At 43.5% G+C, this 27342-nt stretch overlaps 1 protein-coding gene across 1 annotated transcript in view; it reads right to left on the bottom strand.

Moving 5' to 3' along the window:
• The window catches only part of LOC138297098 (G-protein coupled receptor family C group 6 member A-like), a 195521-nt gene that overhangs the window by 84440 nt on the left and 83739 nt on the right, over nt 1–27342 (bottom strand). The window contains exons 4-5 of the mRNA XM_069236599.1: nt 17589–18317; nt 17241–17346 (exon numbers count right to left, since the gene is read on the bottom strand). Of these exons, the coding sequence (XP_069092700.1) occupies nt 17241–17346; nt 17589–18317 (835 nt within the window). The remainder of the gene's footprint in view (nt 1–17240; nt 17347–17588; nt 18318–27342) is intronic.

The following is a 27342-nucleotide window of genomic DNA, read 5'->3' on the forward strand; positions in this document are numbered from 1 at the left end:
GTTTCTAAGTTCCCCATGACTTTCCCGGAATCTCGGAGCCTGCTTAAGTGAGTTGGGTATGTTCTCGGCGTCTTAGTATGTGTGGGCTAGAATTTGCGCTTGCTCAGCTTATGCATATTGCAGGTGATTTGTGAAGGTTTTGTGTGTTTAGGCCAGGTAATATTGTTTTAGTAGGAGTGGGCGTACTCTGCAGTATGAGAGTAGGGGAAGTCGGCGAAATTCATGTGAGTGTGGCACTTTGTGCAAAAAAATTATCCACATGGTTGTTGGTGATGTACGGACCCGTCGTGGTCTAAGACTCCGGAGTATATTGACAAGTGTAGGAGACACTTGGGTTTATGTTGTAATTTGTGTAGTTTAATAGGTCAATCGGGCGTGGTTGACAAGTCGAGTTTGAGTCAAATTGTTTGAATGAAACCTTCGATGGAGATTTGGCAAGTTCTAAAGTGCACTAGGACGAACCATTACAAGTCGAGAGTAGGATTTGCGGGTCAAATTCTGCTTGCGTATGTGGGAGCTGAGAAGGAGAGAGTAGCGGCTGAGGCTTCAAGTGAAATTCCTGTAAAGTTCTGAACCGATTGTGTTACCCTTCCTGTAGTAAACCGGCAAATTTGGGTTTTGTTGTTAAAAGTGCTCGCAATATATTGCATTAGTTTTGCATGAGGAGGACAAGCCGCAAGACTTTGTCAGCCGTAGTGTGTGTGAGTGTGACGTCAGTTGAGCCGCGCTGGGATAGGTCAGTTGCCGAGAGTGGTCGCGCACGGATTGGTAGCCATCCGTGAGAGGCAATTGGTTGCGAAAGGTGGGTGAAGAGTGTTCTGGGAATTAAAGTCACTTCCTGCTTAGATTCTAAACCAAATAAAAGGTGCAAAAATGAAGTTTTTCAAGGCTTTAAAGTGTTCCTCAAAGGGAGATGCATTTATTACAGCCAGTGTGGGAGAGCCTACACCACCTGAGGGTACTCCAGCTTATATCGTAATGGAAGAGAAGGGAGTCGCGCCATGTCTTTGGTTAAAGCAGTGGTGCAAATTGACGGAGAAGGAGGGATGTTTGGCGTTTCCAGAGCACAGAACATTTAATATGAGAATTTTGGAGAATTTTCGGTGGATGTTAAGTTTGTAAAAACCGCCTCCAAGGCCAGCTCAGTATGAGGCATTAGCAATCTGGAATTTAATGGCCATTCGACAAGGACAGCAGAAATTTGAAAAGAGAATGAAAAGAGCAGAAAAGACATTAGCTGAGGCTAGATGGGATAACAAGAACAGGATGTGGAGAAGGGGAGTAGTTGACGGACTTAAGATGTTTCCGGCAATAACTCAGGAAGACGAGACACAGAGAAAGAAAGCCACTTGTAAGACAGACAAGGGCTCTAGTAAGACAAAGGAGACACAGAGGTCTTGGGTAGACGAAGATGACTCAGACGATGAAGAGTTTCTTAATCAGTTGTTACATGATCGTCCGCCACCATATGCCATGGAAGACAATACACAGAGTACTAGTGTGGGTCCTGAACATCCGGCACAGACTAAGGGAATCATAAGTACAGTGCAGACAAGTGATACAGTTTTGATACAAAATGGTGTCAGTGTACCCACTGCGCCAGACACGCAGATACAGTTGCAGCCACCACAGATTCAGAGGCTCTATCCAGATGTCCCAGTACTAGAGACAACTACGAGCTTAATGGTGCCGCCACAAGATCAAAGTTAGTAGAGATTGAGCCAACTCCACAATTGCTGCCCCAGCCGCAGCAACAAATGGTTCTGAGTTACACTTCAGTTGCAGGGTCACAGCCAGTAGCTACCGCACATATGATAAATCAAGCTGTGGGAGTTAATGCTCCACAGGGTGCGGGACTTGGACAATCACCAGCTGCTATATCGTTGCCAATTACTGTTGGTCCACCAGTACCGCTGTATGCGCAGGGTAAGCTGGCGTATATGATCAGGGAATAATGACCGAGGAGGTGATAAGAGGAGGGTCTACAGGAAACTTGCAGGGAATAACACAGGGAGGACAGTCAGCTGAAATGTCTAGGTCCCTACTAGACTTCAGTCCAATTGGGGTTCCTTTGGAAACGATGAGGCTAGCAGGGTTAGGTACGCTAACCCCACAGGTAATGAGTACTAATACGACACAGACACCATTGGTGCAGTCTGGAAATGTCTTGTTGCACGGCTTAACAGCGCAACAATTGAACGAGTGGTTAGACAAGCTCAACACTACGCAAACTACTACTGTGACTGCAGAGAGGTCAGAAAGAGTCGAATACCTGAATTTTGTGAGACTAGGTGTAGAAGCCACAGAACTAGTAGAAGGGACAATGGGGGTGAACAGATTAGAGTCATACACAAAGGCAGAGTTGAGGTATCTGTGCCCCAAAATAACCAGAGAAGTGAGCAAGGTGCAAAAGAGGTTGGCAAACCTGGCAGACAAATATGGCATAGACATAGAAAATACTAAGCACCTGAAGAGGAGCTACAAGTTAGACTTTGAGCCCAAAGACTTTGAACACATGAGATCTACAGGAATGAAGGCACATCTTAAAGAGATACTGCAGAGTGCTCAGATTTGGGGAGCATTAGAGAAGTGGGAAGGCAGATGGGCGAAGAAGAGAGATAAAGAGAAAGGTGATGGTCAGGAACCAAAGCAGGCTAAAGCCGCACCAGACACGGGGACAATAAAAATGTTACCAATGAGAGAAACAGCTGGAGGAGTTTTAGTCCATGTACCGTGGTCAAGAGGTGACATTCTCTCATTCACAAATGATTATCCCAGGTTGAGGGAGAAGCCGATAGAGTGGTACCAGCAGACAGATAGGTTTGTGAAGCTTGCAAAATGTCTCTGGGAAGACTTGAATACCCTGTTTGAGATCATAGTTCCACCTGACTTATGGCTTGTGTGCAAAAGAGGTGTGGACTGGGCGACAGTGGAGCCGGCAAGGGATAAGGTTACTGGAGCACCATCACAAGATGTGATGAGGTATTATCATAAAGTGATTGAGTTTCTGAAGCAGAAAGTGTCGGCGAAGTTTACTGATTGGCAGAAAATCGATCGAACCTCACAGGAGGCCAAAGAGTCGATCCATGCTTACTATGAGAGGCTGTTAAAGGCGTTCAAACATTATAGCGGCACTGAGACCATAGAACCGAAAGACATGAATCACCTTGTGTTAAGGTTCGTTGAAGGGTTGAGACCAGAGATTAGTCAGATGATTAAGAATCATTTGATCTGTTGGCAGGCAAAGCCGATTGATGAGGTGTTGCAGTATGCAAAATACTGTAGTGCCGAGATTGAGCTGAAGCAGAGAAAGTTGAAGGAGAAAGTGATGCTGATGCAGATTAAGGCAGCACAAGCAGGGATGCAGGGAAATGGAATACAGCAGATGGTACAGCAGCAACCGCATGTAAATGGAATGTTTCAGGCACAACCAAGAGGATGAAGTCGAGGAGGTTTTGTGAACAGGGGTCCTGATATTAATACCGTTGTGGTTCAAAATGATGTGCAGGGGATGAAAAAGGTGTCGCCATGTCACGCGTGCGGGAGGGTGGGGCACTGGAAGCGGGAATGTCCAATGGTGGTGCAGGATGGTGTTGTTCAACAAAGCAATGATGTCAGTACATTTCAGAATGTGAGGGGTCCAAAAATGAGAGGTCAAAATCAGAACTTCCAAAATAACATGGTTCAGATGCAGGGGTTACAACCCGTGCAGCAGATGCAAATGCTGCGTGTTCCGCCAGCACAAGTACAACAAGTGCAACAGCAGATTCCCATGGTACCTAGACAGCAAATGCAGATACCATTAGCTCCGATGGGACAGCAACAGGTGATGCTTCCTCAACAGGTCACAGGTCAAACAATGAGTCAAAATAACACAGTACAGCAGTTCCCATTGCGTGGTGCGGATGGAATAAACGATGAATGGTCTGATGATTGTTCAGATAGTGAAGAGTGCAGGCTTGCAGCTTCCCTAGAAGTAGATCAGAGGGGTCCCTATGTAGAGGGAAAGGTGATGGGACATAAGGTTTCATTCCTGGTTGATACAGGGGCTCCACGCTCCACAGTCAGAAGTACAGAGGTTCAGAAATTGCCACTTTCGGGGCGTACCATAAGGGTGATAGGAGTAGCAAATCAGTTCCTGACAAACCCGGTTACAGATCCGGTCCAAGTTGAGATTGGTAACTTCCAGGGATTACATAAATTTGTAGTCTGTGATTCGAGTCCCGTATCCCTACTGGGAAGAGACTTAGGGGGTCATTCTGACCCCGGCGGGCGGCGGGAGGCGCCCGCCTGGAGGGAACCGCCAGAATACCGCTGCGCGGTCAAAAGACCGCCGCGGGTATTCTGGGGTTCCCACTGGGCTGGCGGGCGACCGCCAAAAGGCCGCCCGCCAGCCCAGTGGGAAACACCCCTCCATGAGGATGCCGGCTCCGAATGGAACAGGCGGAGTGGAGGATGTGCGACGGGTGCAGTGGCACCCGTCGCGTATTTCAGTGTCTGCAAAGCAGACACTGAAATACAAAGTGGGGCCCTCTTACGGGGGCCCATGCAGTGCCCATGCCATTGGCATGGGCACTGCAGGGGCCCCCAGGGGCCCCACGACACCCCTCACCGCCATCCTGTTCCTGGCAGGCGGAACCGCCAGGAACAGGATGGCGGTGAGGGGGTCGGAATCCCCATGGCGGCGCAGCAAGCTGCGCCGCCATGGCGGATTCCCATGGGCAGCGGAATGTCGGCGGTACACCGCCGACTTTCCGTTTCTGGCCGCGGCTGTACCGCCGCGGTCATAATGCCCGGCGGAGCACCACCGCCACCGCTGGGGCCAGAATGACCCCCTTACTGTGTAAGACAAGGTGTTTAATTACCTGTTCCAATGAAGGGATTGAAGTTCAGACAAACAGTGATGATGAAGGGGACGATGTTCAGATCTCTGAACCTGAGACAGAGATGGTAAATGAGGAATACCCTTTGATAACCTTATTCCTGATGCTCACAGTGAACGAATTACCAGCTGATCTGCAGGGAACAGTGACAGAAAAGGTATGGGACCTGACAGGAAAGGAAGTAGGGCTAATACAAGGAGTAGAACCAGTCAAAGTAGAGGTGAAGCCAAATGCAGTGTTTCCTTAAGTACCGCAGTGCCACATGACAGAAGATGTCCTTATACAGGTGACACAAATAATTGCGGACTTTGTGAAGCAGGGGGTTCTGAAAGAAATATTGAGCAGCCCATGTAATTCACCAATAATGGGTTCGAAAAAGCCTTGTGGGAAGGTTCGAATTGTTCAAGATCTGAGGAAAATAAATGAGATTGTGGTAAAATGTTGCCCCATAGTGCCAAATCCAGCAGTGATTATGTTTCAGGTTCCGTGTGATGCAGAGTGGTTGACAGTTGTGGACTTGTCTCAAGCCTTTTTTTCGGTGCCTCTTCATGAAGGCAGCCAATTTCTCTTCAGTTTCAAATTCCTGGACAAGGTCTACAGTTGGTGCAGAATTCCTCAAGGGTTTTCTGAGTCACCTTCCATCTTCAATCAGATATTGAAGAAGGATTTGGAGTCACTAGAATTGCCTTTCAGTTCGACTCTAGTGCAGTACATTGATGATTTGTTGATTGCGTCCAGAACAAAAGATGACTGCAGATACGACACAACTGCCTTGTTAAATCATTTGGGATAGAATGGACATAACGTGTCCCCAAAGAAGCTGCAATACTGTCAGAAAGAAGTGAAATACTTAGGTCACCTGATTGAAAAGGGGTCTAGGAGAATATCGAAAGAGAGAGTGACAGCCATACTGCAGATGAATCCCCCAACAACAAAAGGAGATGTCTGGATGTTTTTGGGAATGGTGGGCTACTGACGCCAGTGGATTACCAACTTCTCGATTATCTCTAAACCTTTGGTGAGGTTGGCGGTTAAAGTGATTCAGGATGGCCCGGGTGCTATAACCATGTCGGAGAAAGAGATGAAGGCATTCATGGAGCTGAGGGAAAGTATGTGCAGGGCACTAGCTTTAGGTATGCCTGATTACACTAAGCCTTTTGTACTGTTTTGTCATGAACGTGATGCTTGTTCTTTGTCTGTCCTGACACAAGTCCATGGAGGTGCAAATCGCCCAGTAGCATATTTTTCAGCTACTTTGGACCCAGTCGCAGCAGCCTTACCAGGTTGTTTGCGTGCAGTTGCAGCAGTTGGTCAAAGTCTCACTCAGTGTGAAGGTATAGTGATGGGACATCCCTTAACAGTAATGGTCCCTCATTCAGTTGAAATCCTGTTGACCCGAACAAAGACGCAGCATATGATAAATGCAAGACTTACCAGATATGAGACAATTATACTGGGATCACCCAATGTTTCTCTTAAGAGATGTATGGATTGAACCCGGCAACTTTGCTTCCTATTGAAAATGTGAACGTTGATGATGCTGAGGAAGTCGAACATGATTGTCTTGAGGTAACAGATCTGTGCACCAAACCAAGACCTGACATTAAAGATACTCAATTAGAGGAAAATTATTACATTATGTTTGTTGATGGTTCATGCCTGAGAGATGTAGTAGGAGTACTGAGAGCTGGATATGCTGTGTGTACAATCACTGGTATCTTAAAAGCTTCCTGGCTCGAAAGAGTGTACTCCGCTCAAGTTTCTGAAGTAGTTGCTCTTACCAGGGCATGCCACGCAGCTGAAAAACAGTCACTATCTATACTGACAGCAGATACGGATTTGGAATTGTGCATGATTTTGGCCAACTATGGTCACAGAGGGGTTTCATGACCTCTTCTGGTTCACCAGTGAAAAATGGCGAGAAAATTAAGGATTTGTTGCACGCGATTCAGTTACCTCTTGAAATTGCCGTGGTGAAATGCAATGCTCATGTTAAATCACAAGACTTTTGTGTCGATGGGAAATGGATATGCAGATCAAGTCACAAGATTTTGTGCATTGAACTGTATATCATTTCGAGATCAGTGGGAATTGTTACCTGAAACTGAAAATGAAACATGCACAGGGTATGCATTGAGAGTAGTTGATACATTAGAGGAGTTAAAATCATGACAGGGATGTGCCAGCAAAGAGGAGAAACGCTCCTGGGAGAGAATGCAATGCTTACAGAGGTCTGATGACTTGTGGGTCTCAGAGGAGAGAAAAATGGTTTTGCCAAACAGTCTTTTGTCACAATTTGCAAGATTCTACCATGGTCAAGCACATGTAGGGAGAGACGCAATAATCAGGTTATTCAAAATCGATTGGTTCAATCCGAAATTCAGACAAGCTGCAGAGGTTATCTGCCACAGGTGCATCATCTGTCAGCAGATGAATGCGGGGAAAGGGACCGTGGTGAACTTGAGCCACATTGGGAGAGCTGGAGGTCCATTTAGCAGGATGCAGATAGAGTTTATTGAGATGCCTGTGTGTGGAGGACTGAGGTACGTGTTGGTGATTGTGTGTGTGTTCAGTCACTGGATTGAAGCTTACCCTACGGGTAGGAATGATAGTCTCACAGTAGCAAAGCTGTTGCTTAGGGAACTGATACCACGTTTCGGGTTTCCGATCTCTTTAGAATCAGATAGGGGCAGACACTTCGACAATGAGGTGATTAAGTTCTTGTGTGCCGCATTTAACATTGAACAGAAGCTGCATTGTAGCTATCGCCCTGAAGCATCAGGACTAGTGGAACAAATTAATGGTACTTTGAAGTCGAGGATGGCAAAAATGTGTGCACCTGCCAATCTGAAATGGCCAGATGCATTGCCCTTAGTGCTGATATCAATAATAAACACACCTGACAAGAAGACAGGACTGTCTCCCCACGAGATTCTAATGGATCGAGCTATGAGATTGCCCGCAGTGCCTGCAAATGCTCTTGTGAATATCATGGATGATATGGTGTTGGAATACTGCAAGGGTCTAGCTGATGTGGTCCGCTCTTTTTCTCACCAGGTGGAATCCACTACATGGCCACCGATAAGTGATCCAGCTCACACTCTGAAAGCCGGTGACCGGGTTGTTGTCAAGAAACACGTGAGGAAGTCGTATTTGGAGCCATGTTGTAAGGGGCCATATCAAGTAATACTGACACCTACTACTTCTGTGAAGTGTGCAGGTCTTCCAAATTGGATACATGCCAGTCACACAAAGAAAGTGACGTGTCCCACTGATAAGGAACTTGAATTGTCGAAAACAACAGCTGCACAGAAGGGAGTGTCAGGGCTGGAGAGAAATCAAAGGGGAACTGAGACTGAAGGAGAGCCTGCTGAGGACGGCTTAGTCACTCAAACAGTAAACGAGTTCGAGAGGGGTGGCAGTGAGCCTATCTCAGCGGAGGCAGCAGGGGAACCGACACAGAGAGAGGTTCTCCCAGAAGCAGACGGATACAGGTTTGAAGTTGAGCCCATAACAGACCCTGAAGGCGAAGGAAGTGAGGCAGAGGGAAGTCAAGGTGTTCTGACTCCTCCTGAGCCGCTTGCAGGTCCATCAAGAGAAAACACCATAGCACAAGAGGAGGGAGCTGTTCAACGTCCTGAAAGGCAAAGGAGAAAGGAAACACTAAAAGGAGATAACTGGCCGGAGCCACAAGCTGCAGGGGGAAAAAGTGATCCCTAATGACACAATAGAGAAAGAAGTTGACACAACCAGAAAAGAAGATCTCAGTGAAGGAGAGTTGCAAGGTGATCGCAAATTGAAAAGAAAAAGAGTCGCAAACAGAAGATACGCAGGTCCTAAATGGGCGTATACAACGTCAGCTGAATGGCAACAAGAATTCTTAGCATTCAGTTTTGATAAAGAGGTTCCAGGTCAATACTACAGCACCTGAATTCAACTTTAGAGAGAGACTGTGTTAAGTTGAAAATTGAAACTGAAAGCTGAAAAGCTGAGAAAAGAGACTGATAAATTACCGGATGTGACACTGTTAACCTGCATTGACTCAGAAAAACCGATTATGACAAGCTGCTAACCTGATTTGGCAAAAGGGGTCCTGGAGTGAGTGAAACGCTGTGAATACTGATAAGAGAGAAAGAGAGACTTTGCACAAGAAAAAAAAAATAGTTTTATATCGTCCTCAAGTTGATTGTTTGCTTTGTATTAATCTACCTTCTGATTCTTAACAGATCATGAGTTACACTAGGGATAATAGTAGTAAGGGTAGGACTCGGGGTTGTTTAGCTGTTGGTGTGGGAATTATATGTGCAGTAATAATTATAAGTGTGATTATGGGAATGCTGTTGGTGGATAAGAAAGTGACTAATAATGCTTCAACTCCTGAAACCGCTACACTAACACCGTGGGAAAAGTTTGAGCGGGATACTAAATACTTACATGAGGGAACTAATTCAAAAAGGGAACTATCTACCAATGTCTTCTATTGCTTGCTGAATGAGTATGTCGACACAATGGTTGCGAAGAATTTCTATGTGTGCACAAAGATCTCTTCGTCAGTACAAGAAGGGGTTACTTACCATAGTCTGCCACTCACTTACGGAATTAGCTGTAGTTTGCTTTTGACGACATTCTATAATCAGGAACATGTGCAATATTTCTACTCTAACCTAGATGTAGTGTTTTCTTTTGTGCCCGTGATTGAGTTTTTAAATAAATTAGCTAAGAATAATAACATAAAAATAGTTAGGGGTTTTCTTTGAGCCGACACTGACATTTGGGACAGCTTATGCGCACCGCAATAATTTAACCTGCTTATTAACGCCTGTAGAGAAGAGCTTCTTAGATCATACTGATGATAGACGAAAGGCATTAAAGGAGAGGCTAGAACAGGGCTTAGAAAAACGCATGTTTGCAAATGATTATGCTTACACCGCAATAAAGACACAGGGTAAATTAGCAATAGATGCACTGCATGTAAGAAAGCTTTGCATATATAGGCTGAAATCTGAGCATGACACTTTGTTTGTGGGAACGAGTGAATGTAGGCATGTGTTTTTGTTTCAGAGTAAATGGACGTTCATGTTAAATGGACAGGATCCAGCGATCCCTGGGATCTATTATATAGGTGGACTTAATGCTTATTACCGTCTTCCTAAAGGATGGTATGGGACATGTTATTTGGGAATAGTTTTTCCAAAGATCTACCAGATTGATGACTTAAAACAACTACCTAAAATGTCTGAATTACATCATGCTAGACAAAAGAGAGAGACAGTGGCTGCTGTCGTAGGTGACATATTTGGAGCCATAATTCCTTCAGTAGGGGTTATCTTAAACTCCATAAACATTCGAAAGTTGTCTACTATTGTGGATAACATGCTGACAAACTTCACAGGGGCTATACTCCTGATGGATACTGAACTTGCTGCAGAGAGGGCTATGACTCTTCAAAACTGGCTTGCTTTAGACATTCTTTTAGCGAAAAGTGGCGGAGTCTGTAAGATGCTTAACCAGCGCCATTGTTGTGCGTTCATGCCAGATAACAGCAAAAAGATTAGAGGTATGCTTACTAACTTAACAAGAGACAGTGCAGATTTGAAGGAACTGAAAGAACCTGGAGTTTGGGAAAAGGTAGGGAAAGGAATTACCAAAGGAGGCGGGGGTATATTGATTGTTCTAATTTGCCTATTGGGGCTATGGTTATCATGCAAAATTAATAAAAGAATTAAAAGAGATTTGGTAAAACAAAATAAAAGAAAAGAAGAAAAGGAAAAAGAAGAAATGTTCAAAGAAATTTGGGAAAGATCCCATAGGAAGGAAGTAGTGGAAATGCAAAAATTTAAGAAAATGAAAGGTTGTGAAGGGAAAGGTTTTGTGTGATGACAAGTGTATTCAGAAGAGGGACTGAGAAAGCGTAGCTTATATAATCAAATATTAACATGACATTTTTATGAACTAATGCATAATTATGTTGTGTAGAAAATGTATTAATGTATTTTGCTAAACGCATGCTTGAAATATGCCGTCAATGTATACGGAGACTAATTAAATTGACTAATAATGATGAAATGTATTAATAAGATATAGTTTTACAATAATTATTAAAGGTTATATGCTTAAGTTTTGCTAATAAATCATTAGGCCTTAGTTAGCATGAGTCGAGGCCTAGCTGCCTGGCTCTCATATCAGATGTGTTTTTCTAACGTGCAGTGTGCTGACTTGCTGAAGGACATGAACTCTTGTTTTTCCAAAGCTAGAAGATGAATGTAACTGTAGTAGATCCGTTCTCATGAAATTCGACTTGCTTATAGAAACATTTTAGCTGAATGCAACAGTGTAGATTATTACCTGGTACAAGGTCACGTGAACCGGTACAGAAAATGGAGCTACTGAATGAAGATGTGCAAAAGACCACGAGAGGATGAAATCATACCGGACATTCTACCCACTGAAGACGTCAATCATAAGAACCAATAAACCACATGAGAACTGTTCTGGGATGACAAATTTGATGAGCTAATTAAATCTTTGTTGGAGGGAGATAGTGGGGTATTGACTTTGACCAATAAAATTTTAGGGGAACTGTACAACGAAAAAGGGATAAAAACCTTTGACACAAGGAGCAACGTTAGATCGAGGATAGACGGAGAGATGAGAAGATTAGATAGGGAAATGCTATTGATATGATCCAGAAACTTCGTCACTCTGATTGGTGACTTGCTAGATTGGTTCTTGAAACCATTCTTGCTTATATTGCCCATTTATACTTTACCTCCTTGTGAGGGAAGTACTCTTTTGCCCGACTTGCTGAGTACCTGATTGATGGAGAATCGACTGATGTCCTGAAGACGAAGGCAGAATCTGAGTGCTGACCCGATACAGACGGTAACTATATGACAATGATATTGTGATTGTCTGTTTGCTTTTCCTTTCTAGGTACCAACTGCTACTTATCTGAATCTATGCTTTGCTGAATTGACACGTTAATGATACTCTGCTAAGGATAACCTATGTTGACGTCGTGTTATGTACTAATAATTGTGATTCTTGCTTTGATGAAGTCTTATTCGAGTTGCCAAATTATGACCATGTTGATGAGCTTTTTGCTATTGAGATGAATAAACTTGCTATTAGAATTGTAATCAAAAGGGAATAAATATCACAAAATCTTACTAACCTGGTGTGGTTATTCATGACTGAAAGGTCATGGTGGTTTCTGAGTTTTATTAATGTCTTTGACTAAAGTGAATTGTCTTGTTATAATAAATATTGATGACGTTATTGACATATTGATTGACATGTTGATCAGTTATCTCGTCCTAAGGTGTCTTCAATCAGGGTTGAAAGATTCATTGGCCTAAAATGAGTCCCAATGTGTATAAATTAGTCATAAAGGGACGTGTTAGCACTACCATTGTCAGAATTCAAGGATCCTCTGGAAAAATTGGAATCAGGTGGAGAGTATCAGACCCCATTCCACAGGCAGGGACAGAAGCAGTGATTCAACGATTTAGGGCCAGATGTAGCAAACGTTTTTACCCATTCTGTGTCTATGGGAAAAAGTGTTCGTACATATGGCCCTTAATTGGGTGGATTGGGGAGGTTCTTCAGTGGTTTAAACCTCCCTCCACCATGTTCCAACTGAGGGCCAATGTGACAATGAGACGTTTTAGGGTGCTTTAGTACATTTTCTACAGCTCTCACTCTAAGTCCATGTGGTATAAGTTAAATGTGCATATATGTGTTAGAAATGCATCAAACATGTTTCTGAAAACCCAGATTCTAGTGATACAACTGCACTGTATCTCCCTTACCACCCCTCTGGCATTTAATTGTAAATTCCCAGTGGTCTATGTCCAGTAGTAAACTATCTCTACCTAGCAGGCATCCGGGAGCATGCCCCAATGCACAGGAGGCTGAGCTCAGAAAGCTTTCTTCAGGAGTAGATGTACCTTACAACATCTAAACATTGGCAATCTCAAGGGGTAGCATGCCAAGTGTTTTGACTTACTGCAAGCATTCCTTCTGTCACTTTTGTGTGTTTGATGTACTGCCGTTAAGTGGCAAGGGTACGACTAGACGTGGGTCCCGTCCTCGCTGTGTCACTGCAGCCAAGCTACACCCAACTGATGCGCTCCAATCAGGGTGAAACCGGTCATGGGTTGCTTGCGTTCTGGTTCAGTGGGGACCTGGCCTGCCTTGTCTGTTGCTATTGGAGTAGGGCCCAATGTGATTTGCGTATAGCTGGGTCCAAATTGGGGTGGCATGGTGTCAAAAGAGCAATGAGTTGAAATGCTACCCCGAGCAATTGTCAGTGGTTAGAATTATTGCAAGGATTCCACCCATCACCTTTTCTCTGTTTGATGTACCACCAGAACATACCATCTTTCAACATTCCATTCACTTTGCAGGCAGAAAAACCTCATAAATATATTGATCGCACAGGACGATGCAGAATCTGCTAGGTTATTGCACCACACTGTGTTAAATCTCCTAGACCAAAACTGCCATGTTTTAGCCAAAATGTGAAAGGAGCACAGTTACAGCGAGGAAAACAAACTCTTAGCAATTCCCACACATAAGACTATGCTACATGTCAAGCATAAGTTATGTCTATTTGGATCAGAAAGTTTAGTAAGTAACCCCAAATGGGTTAAGAAAAGACGAACATGTAACTTACAAGGTGATTTCTTAGACCTATTGTACCTTCGCAAATAGGTATATATATTTATGCTTTGATGTTGGTAAGAACAGCCTTACTTATGTAATTATTTCAATCCCGGCCAGCTAATTGAATAAGTTAAACACTTGATGCAGTCACCGGCATAGCTTTGAGGGCGAGAGCATATGAGAGGAAAGAGTTGATATAAAACAGTTTTTTAACATAGAAAACGAGTAGAAAAAAACAACTGATACGAATACATATTCACACTAATTTTACAGATAAGTAATGAGACAAGATTACATTAATGGAAGGTTATTTACCGTGTTATTCAACGTATTCCAAATAATATGAGTGTCTGAGACTTCTAAACGCCCTTCCAACCAATAATTTCCGACAACCGTATATTTCAGAGTGCCATTATCATTCTGCCAGTTAACAAAATCATATCCATTAATGGAATCTCCAGTTTTTGTGAAGTAAAATGGCGTGCCATTTTGAGAAAACGTAACCCTTTTTATCTTTTCGAGCAGCTGTGAAAGAAGAAGCAGGGTTGTTTATAGAGATAATTTAATTATCATGTACAAACATTCATGAACACTTATTTCTGTTTATTGTAACTATGATTCGTACAAGCTAAAGTGGGCCCTCTTTGTCAAAATGTTATGTTTGTGGCAAGCATCTTCCACAGTGGGTAAACACTGGTCTGTCAGAAGCTTTTGTGGAGCCTGGATCATACTATTTTTTGCAGGCATCTCTCTAACTTTTACCTTGTAAATTCTCGGGGAAAGAGAAAATACATTATTTGTCATAACCTAGTGGAGACACCGAGACCGTGTTAGTTATATCATCTTGAATGAACAGGGAAGCCTGCCTGTTTAGTATTTTTTTATAAACTAAGGCCCATGTGCGAAGCAACTCAAAAATGATATTCATGAAGCCTTGCAAGGCCACCTTGCTTTACCCGAGAGCTTTATAAATCTCTGTTAAAGCAATACAGCGCAAATTGTGGCATTGTCTTACTTTGCACAAGGGAGGCATTTCATGGGAGTTGTGTGGCTGCTTTTTGCAACATCCATTAATTTGACACCTTTCCAAATTTATCAGAAGTGGTAGACCTGGGAATGTGCAAAAGACCTATGCCTCCCCAGGGAAACGTAACAAGGAGAAATGTCTTTATTTCTCCTTGTTTTTTCCCTATTTTTTCCATTCTGCAGCACGCATAAAATAGGAAAAGGCTTCAGGGGATTGCTTCTGTGCAGGCACCTTTGTACCATGGTTTAAGGGTTCCTGTGTTGGCACTAGAAAGCCCATTGTGCACCAGTGCTGGGAAAAGGACAGGAATACTCTGCACTGGGATAAATATGGCACCTTCCTGTCACTTCCCTGTGACACAGCGCAACAAGGTGACTTGCCGTGCTGTGCCACTTGGCCATAAATATGGCCCACATTTGTAGCAGAAGTGTGGGGCCCTTCAGGACTGTACTGGTCATTTTTCTCACCCGCCATTTTCCTGGTCAGCAGGAGGTACTGGAAGTCGTTTTTTGAATAATCGCGAAATCTGCTAATGCCTTTTTCACTTTACTGCATCAGGCACAATGGGCAGAGACATAAGCAAAGGTATAGAAACAGAGGAGGGAACGAGAGACAGAGGTGAATGAAAAAGCAGAAGGGGAGAGAGAGAGGATGAGTGAGATCAGAGCAAGAGGGAGAAAACAGAAGGAGTGTGAAAAAATGATGGACAAAGTGATTAGGGATGAAGGGAGTGGGATGGTATGTTCCAACTGTCCTCAATTTCTGACAGCCATGTAATGTCACAATCTTAAACTGTCAGCTTAAGATATGATGGTTATGGCAGCTCTGGTATAAACAGTACTTTAAGCCATTTCTGCCATATGTTTATAATTCCTGGAGATTGTGGGTAATACTCAGTGAACAACATCACAAAACAAAATAAAATGATGGACGGAGTGTTAAAACTTTTCAAACACTCACCCCCATTCACAGATCTTGGTTTAATCCATCATTATTTTGCTCGCCACGTCACCCCAGTTTAGACCCAGCCATATTCAAACCAGTCTTGACCCTGTTCCCCAAGGAAACAGTCCAGCCCGAACTGCTAGGCCAGGTCCTCCCTGGACAGGAAACAAGCATCCTGGGACCGGTTTCATGGTATCACCCTTCATCGGCCAGGCTAGCTTGAATCCAGTGACGCAGCAAGCAAGGGACCCACGTCTGGGCATACCCCTGCCACTTAGGGCGCACAAAGAAACATCACAAAACAAAATAAATGATGGACGGAGTGTTGAAACTTTTCAAACACTCACCCCCAGTCACAGATCTGGGTTTAATCCATCGTTATTTCACTCGGCTCGCCACGGCACCCCAGTTTCAGCACTCTGTCCATCATCCTTTTGTGTTGCTAAAGTTGCCCTAAGTGGGAAGGGTATGTCCAGACGTGGGTGTCGTTCTCACTGTGCCACTGGATTCAAGCTAGCCTGGCTGATGAAGGGTGATACCCTGAAACTGGTCCCAGAATGCTTGTTTCCGGTCCAGGGAGAACCTAGCTTGCCAGTTCAGGCTGGACTGTTCCCATGAGGAACAGGGTCAAGACTGATTTGCATATGGCTGGGTCCAAACTGGGGTGGCATGGTGAGCAAAAGAACGATGGATTAAACCCAGATCTGTGACTGGGGATGAGTGTTTGCATTGTTCAGCACTCCGTCCCTCATCCTTTTGTGTTGCTAAAGTTGCCCTAAGTGGGAAGAGTATGCCCAGACATGGGTCCCGTGCTCACTGTGCCACTGGATTCAAGCTAGCCTGGCTAATGAAGGGTGATACCCTGAAACCGGTCCCAGAATGCTTGTTTCCGGTCCAGAGAGGACCTGGCTTGGCAATTCAGGCTGGACTGTTCCCATGAGGAACAGGGTCAAGACTGATTTGCATATGGCTGGGTCCAAACTGGGGTGGCATGGTGAGCAAAAGAACGATGGATTAAACCCAGATCTGTGACTGGGGGTGAGTGTTTGCATTGTTCAGCACTCCGTCTGTCATCCTTTTGTGTTGCTAATACTCAGTGAAGACTCTATTTCCATTGGTTCTTATTGCAAAACACAGTAGCAGCAAAAGGGTCACAGCAGCAAAAGGGTATCGGAAAAAAAAACACGCTATAAGTAATTAATAGAAGTTGTGGAAAATGGCCTGCACACCTCCAAGCAAATTTCAGAAATGTTTGAAATGGTGCGTGAGGAAAAAAGATGCCAGTAACAAAATCACAAGACTTTTTTAATTTGCAGAAATGGCCCGAACGCTAACATGACCAACGAAGATGTCAAAAAGTTTTACTGACATGTATGTTGCAGATATATTGCAGCTCTTGGGTTATTTAGAATTAAAGGCTAAGCAGGGCAGGTTTCTCTGTGCAATGAGATGTTTTAAGACAAAGGCAAAGCGGTTGGTTGCCCAGAGCCCCACATTTCAAAGCCCCCGTAGGAAAAGTGACCTTTTCTTTTATCCCACCTTCTCTGTCTCAAACTCCTTCTTTGCCTACCTCTACCTCGCACTCTTTCCCCCTATACCCAAGGATTTGGATCCCTCAGCAAGACATATATCAGTTGTTTTGTGACCCCCACCCCCAATTTCAATTGTTTTTTGATTACTCAATGATATGTATCTTTTAATGGTTGTTTATGCTGTACCTTGTTGATGGATTTTATCTCCCGGTCTGACAATAAAGTCGATGAAGATGCCAAACCAATTTCTGTACTTTTGAGTATGATTCAATATCATTGGGTAGAATGCTGGCTTGAATTAGGAAACAATGAGTAATAAAATTAGAAGTTTTTCCAAAGTGTCCCCAAAATGTGTCTTGCCCAGGGCTCCAAATTTGCTTAAGATGATACTGTGAGTCACCACAAAAATATGCTTGTTGGCAAACTAAAATGGTCTCTGATATACAACAGGCAAAAGCATAGAAATTTGTAAATAGATTCAATTTGGTGGAAATGAGAATAACTAGACAAGGCCATGAAATTACAGAACAATACCTGCCAAGGAGGAAAATTGAAGTGTCTGTTGCACGTTCCATTAGCACACAGTAAATTTCTTAGTGCTTCGGCTATTGCTTTCACTGCTAAGTGAGCAGCGTAAGAACCACCAAGATCGATGTTCTTGACTAGGGTGTCATTTGTGAAGTTATATGCGCTATACTCTTCCAAAAACGAATTGACTGCTCCAGGCGCAGGCTGTGGGTTTCGCAGATAGTCCGTGAAGCCACTGATGTTGTCTCTCATGAAACAAAAGCCAAGTATGGTGCCAAGTTTATGCAACTCTTCCACAGAATCAAGTACTTTTGAGGTTGACCAAACATCACTTGCTATCCAGACCCTTTGCACATTTTGCCTTACGGCCTCCTTCAACAGGATATTGACAATCGGGCTGTTTACGAAGAGTACCACTACCTTTGCTGAATACTTTTTGATTTTGCTCACTGTGCCACGGATGCTGTCATTGAGAGTTTGAAGACTTGCTTCGTATGGGACTATGATTTTGAATTCTACACAAACTGACTCCATATCAAAATGTTCAGACAAACTGTCCATTGCTGAACGTCCATATTCATCTTGAGTTGCAATGATTCCTACCCAGTTCCATCTAAAATGATTTATGAGCCGAGCCAATGCTTTTGTTTGAAATATATCACTTGGAACAGTTCGTAGAAATGAAGGAAATCTTCTCTCATCGCTGAGAATTGCAGCAGTAGAGGCATAGCTCACCTAGACAAAAAGGAAAGGTCATTTATATCTTCACGACAAAGCAATCTTGTAGAGAAGAGAGCATTTATTAGTACAACATTAAGTAAAATATTTCCACTAATCTCATAAAAGGTGTTCAACAGCATTGTAGTCTATTGACATCCATTTTAGTTACATATATTATTACTCACATAAAATTAGAATAAAAAATATCAGTTAACTACTGCATAGCTCCCAGTGGTAGTTGGGATTAATTACATTTTTGGGAGACAGTTCAAATTGAGTCAGGGGCCAGGAAGGCTTCTCTCTCTGTCTCCAATGCTATTGGCACTGTCAAAGGAGCAATTAGAATGTTAGATTAAACAAAATTACTTGTATGCTAATGATATCTGTTGGAATTTGCCCTTTTGCAGGGTAATCCCCAATCTTTTTGCCTCCTTCCTCCTATTTTTTCTGACCTGTTTTTGTTGGCTTTAGAACTCTGAGCACTTTACCACTGCTAACCAGTGCTAAAGTGCATTTGCTCTCTGTGTAAACTGTATTGTTGATTGGTTTCTGCATATTTGCTTTACTATTAAGTCCCTAGTAAAGTGCACTAGAGGTGCCCAGGGCCTGTCAATCAAATGCTATTAGTGGGCCTGCAGCACTGGTTGTGCCACCCACATTAGTAGCTCTGTAAACATGTCTCAGACCTGCCACTGCGGTGTCTGTGTGCCTTTTTAAACTGTAAATTCGACTTGGCAAGTGTACCCACTTGCCAGGCCTAAACGTTCTCTTTTCTGACATGTAAGGCATTCCTTAGGTAGGCCTAGGTAGCCCCAAGGGCACGGTGCAGTGTATGGTTAAGGTAGGACATATAGTAATGTGCTTTTTATGTCCTGACAGTGAAATACTGATAAACTTGTTTTTCACTGTTGCAAGGCCTGTCCCTCTCATAGGTTAACATGGAGGCTACCTTTAAATATGATTAAAGAGTAGATCCCTTTTGGGAGTGGATGGACATGTGGAGTTTGGGGTCTCTGAGCTCAAAATTTGAAAATACATATTTTAGTAAAGTTGATTTTAAGATTGTGTGTTTGAAAATGCCACTTTTAGAAAGTGGGCATTTTCTTACTTAAACCATTTCTGTGACTCTGCCTGTTTGTGGATTCCCTGTCTGGGTCTGTTTGACAGTTAGGCTGTTTGCACTGCTCACTAGACAGTGACGCAAAGGAAGCTGGGGTGTAGTCTGCATTTTCTGATGAACTATCTGTGCTAGGAGGGAGGGGTGGAGTGGTCACTTACACTTGAAAGGACTGTGCCTGCCCTCACACAATGCAGTCTCCAAACCCCTGGTGTGTATCTGGAGCCTGGCCTGGGCAAGGCAGGATTTCACAAACAAGAGAGACTTTTCTTTGAAGTAAGCCTAATTCATAGGGCAAACTGGTATAAGAAGGGTACCCAAAACCACAGACTTTAGAGTACTTCTGGAAACCAAGAGGAAACTCTGCCTGGAGAAGAGCTGAAGAGCTGAGGAAGAAGAGCTGCCCTGCCTGTGACTGTGCTTTGTGGAGCCCTCCTGCAATTGCTGTTTCTGCCTGTGCTAGAGGAAAAAGACTGGACTTTGTGTTGCATTCCTTCTTGTGAAGAACTTTCCAAGGGCTTGATTTAGAGCTTGCCTCCTGTTGTTTGAAGTCTCGGGGACAGCAAAGAATTCTCTCTGCCAGCACCTGTAGCCTCTGCTGAGACTCCTACTCTGCCAAGTGGTGCCCATCCAGTTCCTTGGACCCTGAAAGGAGAAGCTGGCAGGCCAAGAGTGAGAAATCCATGCACCGACCTCCATGCGGGGAAAAGATTGACGGTACTCCGATCTGCAGCTGAAAAATCGACACGCCGCCGGCTTCGCGGCTGAAAATCAATGCTCGCCTGCAACGCAACTGGAAAACGACACTCGCGGCTGGAGAAATGACGCGCAGCATCGTTGACGGAGGTTGGTGAGATCGCAACCAGCGCTGCATGGTTTTCAGATCATTGTGCAGCAGGATTTCCAACAAAAGCATCGCTGAGCGTGTAAAAACAACACAAGGCCTGCCTGGACCTGCCTGGACCTGAGAGTGCAGTTCGAATCAACGCATCACTCTCCTGCGGAGAGAAGAAACGACGCACGTCGACTCAACTGAAGGAGAAACGACACACAGTCTCACTCGTGAGTGAAATTGACGCATCGCAAGCCCTTTTTGACACACACTCACCCATGCAGGGTTATTTTTTACGCACCCGGGTACACTTCCACGCTAACAGTGTTAGTGTTCTGTTTAAAATTACATGAAGACTCTTTTTGGTTTTTAATTGATAACTTGACTTGTGTATTGTGGATTTTTGTCTTTTTGGTCTTGTTTTGTTTAGATAAATATTTTCTATTTTTCTAAACCTGTGTTGTGTCATTTTGTAGTGTTTTCATTGAATTACTGTGCGTGTTGGTACAAATACTTTACACCTAGCACTCTGAAGTTAAGCCTACTGCTCGTGCCAAGCTACCAAGAGGCTGAGCGGGGGTTAGCTGAGGGTGATTCTCTTTTACCCTGACTAGAGTGAGGGTCCTTGCTTGGATAGGGGGTAACCTGACTGACAACCAAAGACCCCATTTCTAACAATATCCTTGTATGTAATCCTATCCTGATATTCTGCCACAGAGCACAAGAAGGACCATCACTCAGGTGCTCATCACTCACAGTCTGGACTATATCAACACTCTCTACACAGGAATCTCCAAAAAACTCCTAAGTCGACTCCAAACAATTCAGAAAGCCACCACTAGACTCATTCTCGACCTCTCATGCAACACTCAATACACACCGTACATCAAGGAGCTTTACTCGCTCCCATTCACAATAGCAATCAATTCAAACTCTTCACACACACATACAAAGCCTTACACAACATTGGACCAGCATACCTCAACAGCTGCCTACACTTGCACCAGTCAGCCAGACACCTACATTCTCCCACACTCTCAATCGCACACACCCCCTGCATCCACAAAACTAAGGCAGGAAGTCAGTTAATCTATTACATTGCATCCAAAATATGGAATGACCTCCATCAACACATCAACACATCTCCTCCTCACTTCTTGAGTTCCGTAACAGGCTGAAGACCTGGCTCTTTAAATAATACTGTGGGGACCACTCAGTGAGACACATGAGACACCTGTGCAAGTGCCATTATACCCTCAGGAGTGACTAGTGCACTGTACAAATCAACAGAACATAACATAAAATTTCCAGTAGACCCATGGGCCACAGTTCTTAGTTTAATGCTAGGTTAGAGAAGCTCTGCTGACATTGATGATTCAGCATCAACTGGAAAAAAAAAAATACTTTGTTACCTGTGCAAAATATGTCCATCAAGTCCCTCACACTGTACCACTTATATAAGTGCTGATGACATTTTTACTTGGATAAGGAGATTAGCACTAAACCTGAAGGGGTATATTTTATCAAAGTTTTGCGTGTCCCTTGCATCGCGCAAGGTAACATAAGGGTGATGCAAAACCTAGATGAGATTTACCAAGTAAAATAAGGCCACCTAGTGTGCCCCTACATAGCCAGGTAAATATAGAGTAACACAAGGCAACGTAAGCCATTGCCTTGTGTTACGCTGTCCCAGGCAGGCGTTCTATGGGTGTACCATGGGTATTGCTTCACATTCACCCATGGATTTTGGTGCATTCTCAGACTTAGAATGCTAAAAAATGCTACACCTTCCCAGGAGATGCAAAACAATGAGAAACATTTTTTTCTCCTTCTTTTTTCCTCTTTCTGTGTGTGGTGCATTTTGCAGCTCACATAGAAGAGGGAAAACGCCTCAGAGGGCAGTTTTTGTGCAAGATTCTGTTTGGAACACATGCACCCTTGCATCTTGGTGCAAGAGTGCCTGCATCTGTGCCAGCCAACACATAGGGGGTCATTCTAACCCTGGCGGTCCAAGACCGCCAGGGCTAAAATGACAGGTTGGCGGTGCCCCGCTGGGCATTCTGACCGCGGCGGTTCGGCCGTGGTCAGAAGTGGAAAACCGGCGGTCTCCCGCCGGTTTTCCGCTGCCCAAATGAATCCTCCATGGCGGCGCAGCAAGCTGCGCCGCCATGGAGGATTCTGACACCCCATACCGCCATCCTGTTCCTGGCGGTTCTCCCGCCAGGAACAGGATGGCGGTATGGGGTGTCGCAGGGGCCCCCGTAAGAGGGCCCCAAAAAGAATTTCAGTGTCTGCTTTGCAGACACTGAAATTCGCGACGGGTGTAACTGCACCCGTCGCACCTTCCCACTCCGCCGGCTCAATTCTGAGCCGGCGTCCTCGTGGGAAGGGTATTTTGCACTGGGCTGGCGGGCGGCCTTTTGGCGGTCGCCCGCCAGCCCAGTGCAAAACCCAAAATACCCTCAGCGGTCTTTCGACCGCGGAGCGGTATTTTGGAGGGGGGAACTCTGGCGGGCGGCCTCCGCCGCCCGCCAGGGTGAGAATGACCCCCATAGTGCACCAGCTCAAGGAGAGAGCAGGAATGAGCCATATTTGATAGATATTGTGCCTTCCTGCCCTCTTTGTTTCACATAGTGCATTTGCGTGAAATAATGATAAATATGGCCCAAAATGTTTCAGGAGTGTAATAAAATGATGCTTCTTGACAAATTTTAAATCAGTATCATACACTCCAGAAAACTGCCCTTCACTCTTTGGTAGGGAACTTAGTTTAAACTATCCTTTCTGTGTTTCCATTTCCTACTTAAGAAACCCCCATACATTCTTCTGGAATGTTAATGTTGTTTCATTCACCTTACTTTTTGGGTCTAATTCTCCAAGAAATATTTTTACAGAGGGAGGCATTTTTTTTACCATAATGTAGTCGGTATTACCCGGCAGCTCATCTGTTTATGGTAAATCAGATAGCTTACTTCTTACTGTAGGAACCCTCTATTTGAGAAAATCTGTTGGCCATGTAATATTTGCACATTATCTATGGAGTGAGCAGGTTAGAAAATATTTCATGTGCTATGGTTTTAGTACTTGAGGCCTGGGAAGCTGCATTGAAACTAATGAACATAATCAAGATTGGTGATATTTAAGGCAGAGATAGCTAGAGCCCTTTTCTGGACAGCAAATGAGCATTGGTTCTGCATGGACAGAACTCAGAGACTAATGTTAGGGCAGTGACAGAGAACCTATTAGCCAAGATGGTCTCCAAAAGATATGTTACCCTCATTTGTAAACTACTAGACGCACTGGAAGGTCTTGAAGCGATGCTAGGTGATTTACTTAGGTTTAATTGAGGAAGAGAGGTGAAATGAAACCCTTATGTGAAGTAGTCATACAATCTAGTTTAAAGCTCATAAAACTTAAAATGTTAAATATATTATAAGGTCACATATCCAGATTATTTGTCATTTGTTCAAAAGGGAGCTCTTTTAGTATAGGCTGCAGCCATTAAAAGGGAATATTTTACCATCTACTCGGGGATATGCTAGGACTTTTAGGTAGAAGATGAATCAACAATTGACCATTGATAATGATCCTGGAAGATGAACTTGTTTTGTCCCACTCACATGGGCATTCTGGATATTCGGAGAGAGGTTAAAATCCTGCACACAAACCAGCTCTGTCTAAAATGGGCTTAATGCTAGCCCACAGATACGAACCCTATGAAAACATAGAATACAGGGGCTGCACCACATTCTAGTAAATACTTAAGCATCAATCACTATGGGAATGTGGAAGGGTAAAGCAACAACTTCCCTGTCAGGCTCCAAAAGTCTATCAGTCTATAATTAAACGACTACGCCGTTATCTCTTTAAAAAAACATAATAATAATAATTGCACCAAAATATCTCCTTTCCAGATACAAACAAATATGGTGGAGGAATGAATGTTCACCACCTACGTAAGGCATATAAATAATTACCTGAAAGCACATTTATCCCTAAATATTCAGATTGCATTAAGTATCTGATATATGAAAATGTTAATAATTGGACCACCTGAGGTTATTCACAATTTGACAGGCATAATTGTTTGTTAGGCACAATCTGACAACTGTCCATTTTAATGTTGATAGATAAGGCCTCTACGTGATCAAGCCAACCAACTATCCCTATCACAATAATTGAAACATTTGTTTCTTCCTAAAACCACTTTGCAACCAGTTTCCAAAAAAGTAATATTGTCATTATTTTGTATTATTTGGAGAATGTGTTTCCACCTCCTTAGCGTTATTCAAAGCTGGTTCACCAACTTCTCATTACTGTAAATATCCTCTTTCCACGCAGGCTCCTCGGCAGCAATTGGATGACCCGCACAAGGCATGAGTATCTTTAATCTATCATGTGCCACAAGCAATGAAATTCCAGGCCCATTACCCGATTTCTTTGAAATCGTGTTAGCAAAATAAATATATCACCAGTACATATATCTCTTTCATTTTTTTTATTATTTTTTTTTATTGAAGATGCACAGTGTACAAATACCAAAGCAGAAAGAAGGCTGAATAAATACAATGAATACATTAAATAAATACACATCATTACATACATTAATTTCATCAATCTACAGCAGACATCAAGACCACTGAGAGGGGGCGTATGAAATAGCCTGTTCACGACCATTAGAATACAAATAAAGTGCCAAAGTTGAGCATAATTAAATAAATGAATAGATCCCCTACGAGCCTGATTCAATTATTGCCTAGCCACTGTGCAAACGGGGCCCAGATAGCTTCACCCAACCGTCTACGCCCGCGGCCCTTACACGCATAAGCGCCCATCTCTAAATAAAACAATGAGCACATCCGAGCCAGCCAATGGGTAAAAGTTGGTGGAGTTGACTCCAACCAATCAGATGCAATACAGCAGCGGGCCACAGACATGGCTAGAAACAAAAACCTCTGTGAATATTCTGGGGATACCACTCCATCAGTTCCAAGTAATACTAACTGCGGTGAAATTACCACCTCCCGATGGTTAGCCTAGTTAAAAAGTTAGCCATATCAGTAAAAAATTCATGTAGCCTGCTGCACTTAAAAAACATATGTACCAGGTCGGCCGATACACTCTTACATCTGGGACACACCACCCCCCTTGAGCTGCAACAATTAAATAGCTTAGCGGGAGTATAATATAAGTGAAAAATAGTCTTATAATGTTGGGCTTGTGGCCCAGCAGATAATATAAAACGCAGTGCCATATCTAAAGAAGTACGTGCTGCCACTTCAGAAGCTCCAATATTCCGAGCCCACCTCTCCGCCTGTTTACTCAAGTCATCTGGCATTAAGTTCAAGAAGAGCGGATAAAGCGAGCAAACCCGCCATCTAGTGGAGTTATGAAGAACCTCCATAACTGGGATTCTATCCCCCACCTGGCCAGATGCTGATCTAAAATTTACCCCCCAAAAATGTCTAATTTGCAAATATTTAAAAAAATCCTTGGTGTTTAATGAAAATTCATTTGTCAGTTCTTCAAAAGATTTAAGATGGGTATTCCCATAGAAATCACCAATACACCGAACACCAAGCTGTGCCCACCTGGTACAGTATTCATCCTTAAAAATGTCAGGAAGTACCGACGAATTCAAAATTGGGGTGTAAAAATTGATCCGGACGATTCCAATTTTTTTTTAACATTGGTCCAGACCTTAAATGCAGCCCAGACAGTCTTGAACTTAACTTTTTTAAAGTAACTATGCTCCACTGTTCTTAAGAAAGCTGCATTGGCATGACTTCCCCAAATCATATTATATATAGTAAAACAAATTTCGCCAAAATCTCGATTATCAGCCTGTCGATTAATTAATGGTTGGATATATTGCAGTGCAGATACCCAGTAATAAAAAAGAAAATGAGGGGCCGCCCACCCCCCCTCTCTCTGGGTAGCACTAAATACTTATATGCCCGCCGTACTTTTTTAAAAGACCAGATAAAATTAGTCGCTAAACTCTCCATATGCTTAAACCATTCTTTGTTAAATTCCAGCGGGATAGTGCGGAAAAAATATAGGACCCTAGGTAAAAAAATCATTTTAATAAGATTGCATCTACCAATAATTGTTAAATGCAGATTGTTCATATGATGCAACTCTTTCCTGGTTTTAGCTAAGACAGGAGCAAGATTGCTCTCTACTATCAAGTCCAAACTAACCGACAATCTGACACCTAGATAGGTCACTTGATTGGCCCTCCTGTTGTCTTCAATAATGGCCCACTCATTGCCCAATATTTGGCATTTACTCCTATTTAATGCATAGCCTGAGATTTGCCCAAACTCCGCAGCTAGTTTCTCTATTTGTTCGATCGCCTTCCCTGGTTCAGGAGTAGTGACGGCTATGTCATCAGCATATGCCAAAATTTTAAACCTGCCCTCCGCCATTACCATAGGCGAGATCAATGTACTTTGCAATAACTTCTGAATCAAGGGGTCTATATAGAGTGCAAACAATAAAGGGGAGCAGGGGCAACCCTGCCTAGCTCCTCTTGTAATATAGAAGGGTTCTGAAATTGCCCCGGCTAATTGAATTCGAGCAAGGGGCTTCTGATATAAACCTTGTATAGCCTTTAATAAAACCAGCCCCTATATTAACTTTACTGAGCACTGTCCATAAGTATTTCCAATTGACCCGATCAAAAGCCTTTTCGGCATCTAATAATATTAATGCCATAGGGGCCGCCATAGCCTGAGATGCATCTAACATGGTGATAACACGCCTAACATGATCGGCAGTCCCCCGCCCGGGAATAGGGGAAACAAGCCCACCAATAACTCGGCTAAGCCTAGCCGCAAGGATTTTGGCATACCATTTGGCATCCGCGTTTATCAATGAGATAGGTCGGTAGGAGCCTGGTAAAAGTGGGTTCTTCTCTTTTTTTTTAAATATAACAATGTTAGCCTCCAGCCATGAGCCCGGCGCCGCTCTCCAGCCTGTACTGACATAAAGAGTGCCATGATATCATCCTTCAATTCCTCAAAAAACGTTTTAAAGAATTCTATTGGGATCATATCAGGGCCAGTGGCATTCCCATTAGATGTAGC

Source organism: Pleurodeles waltl, chromosome 5 (genome assembly GCF_031143425.1).
Source record: "Pleurodeles waltl isolate 20211129_DDA chromosome 5, aPleWal1.hap1.20221129, whole genome shotgun sequence".
NCBI classification, from domain to species: Eukaryota; Metazoa; Chordata; class Amphibia; order Caudata; family Salamandridae; genus Pleurodeles; species Pleurodeles waltl.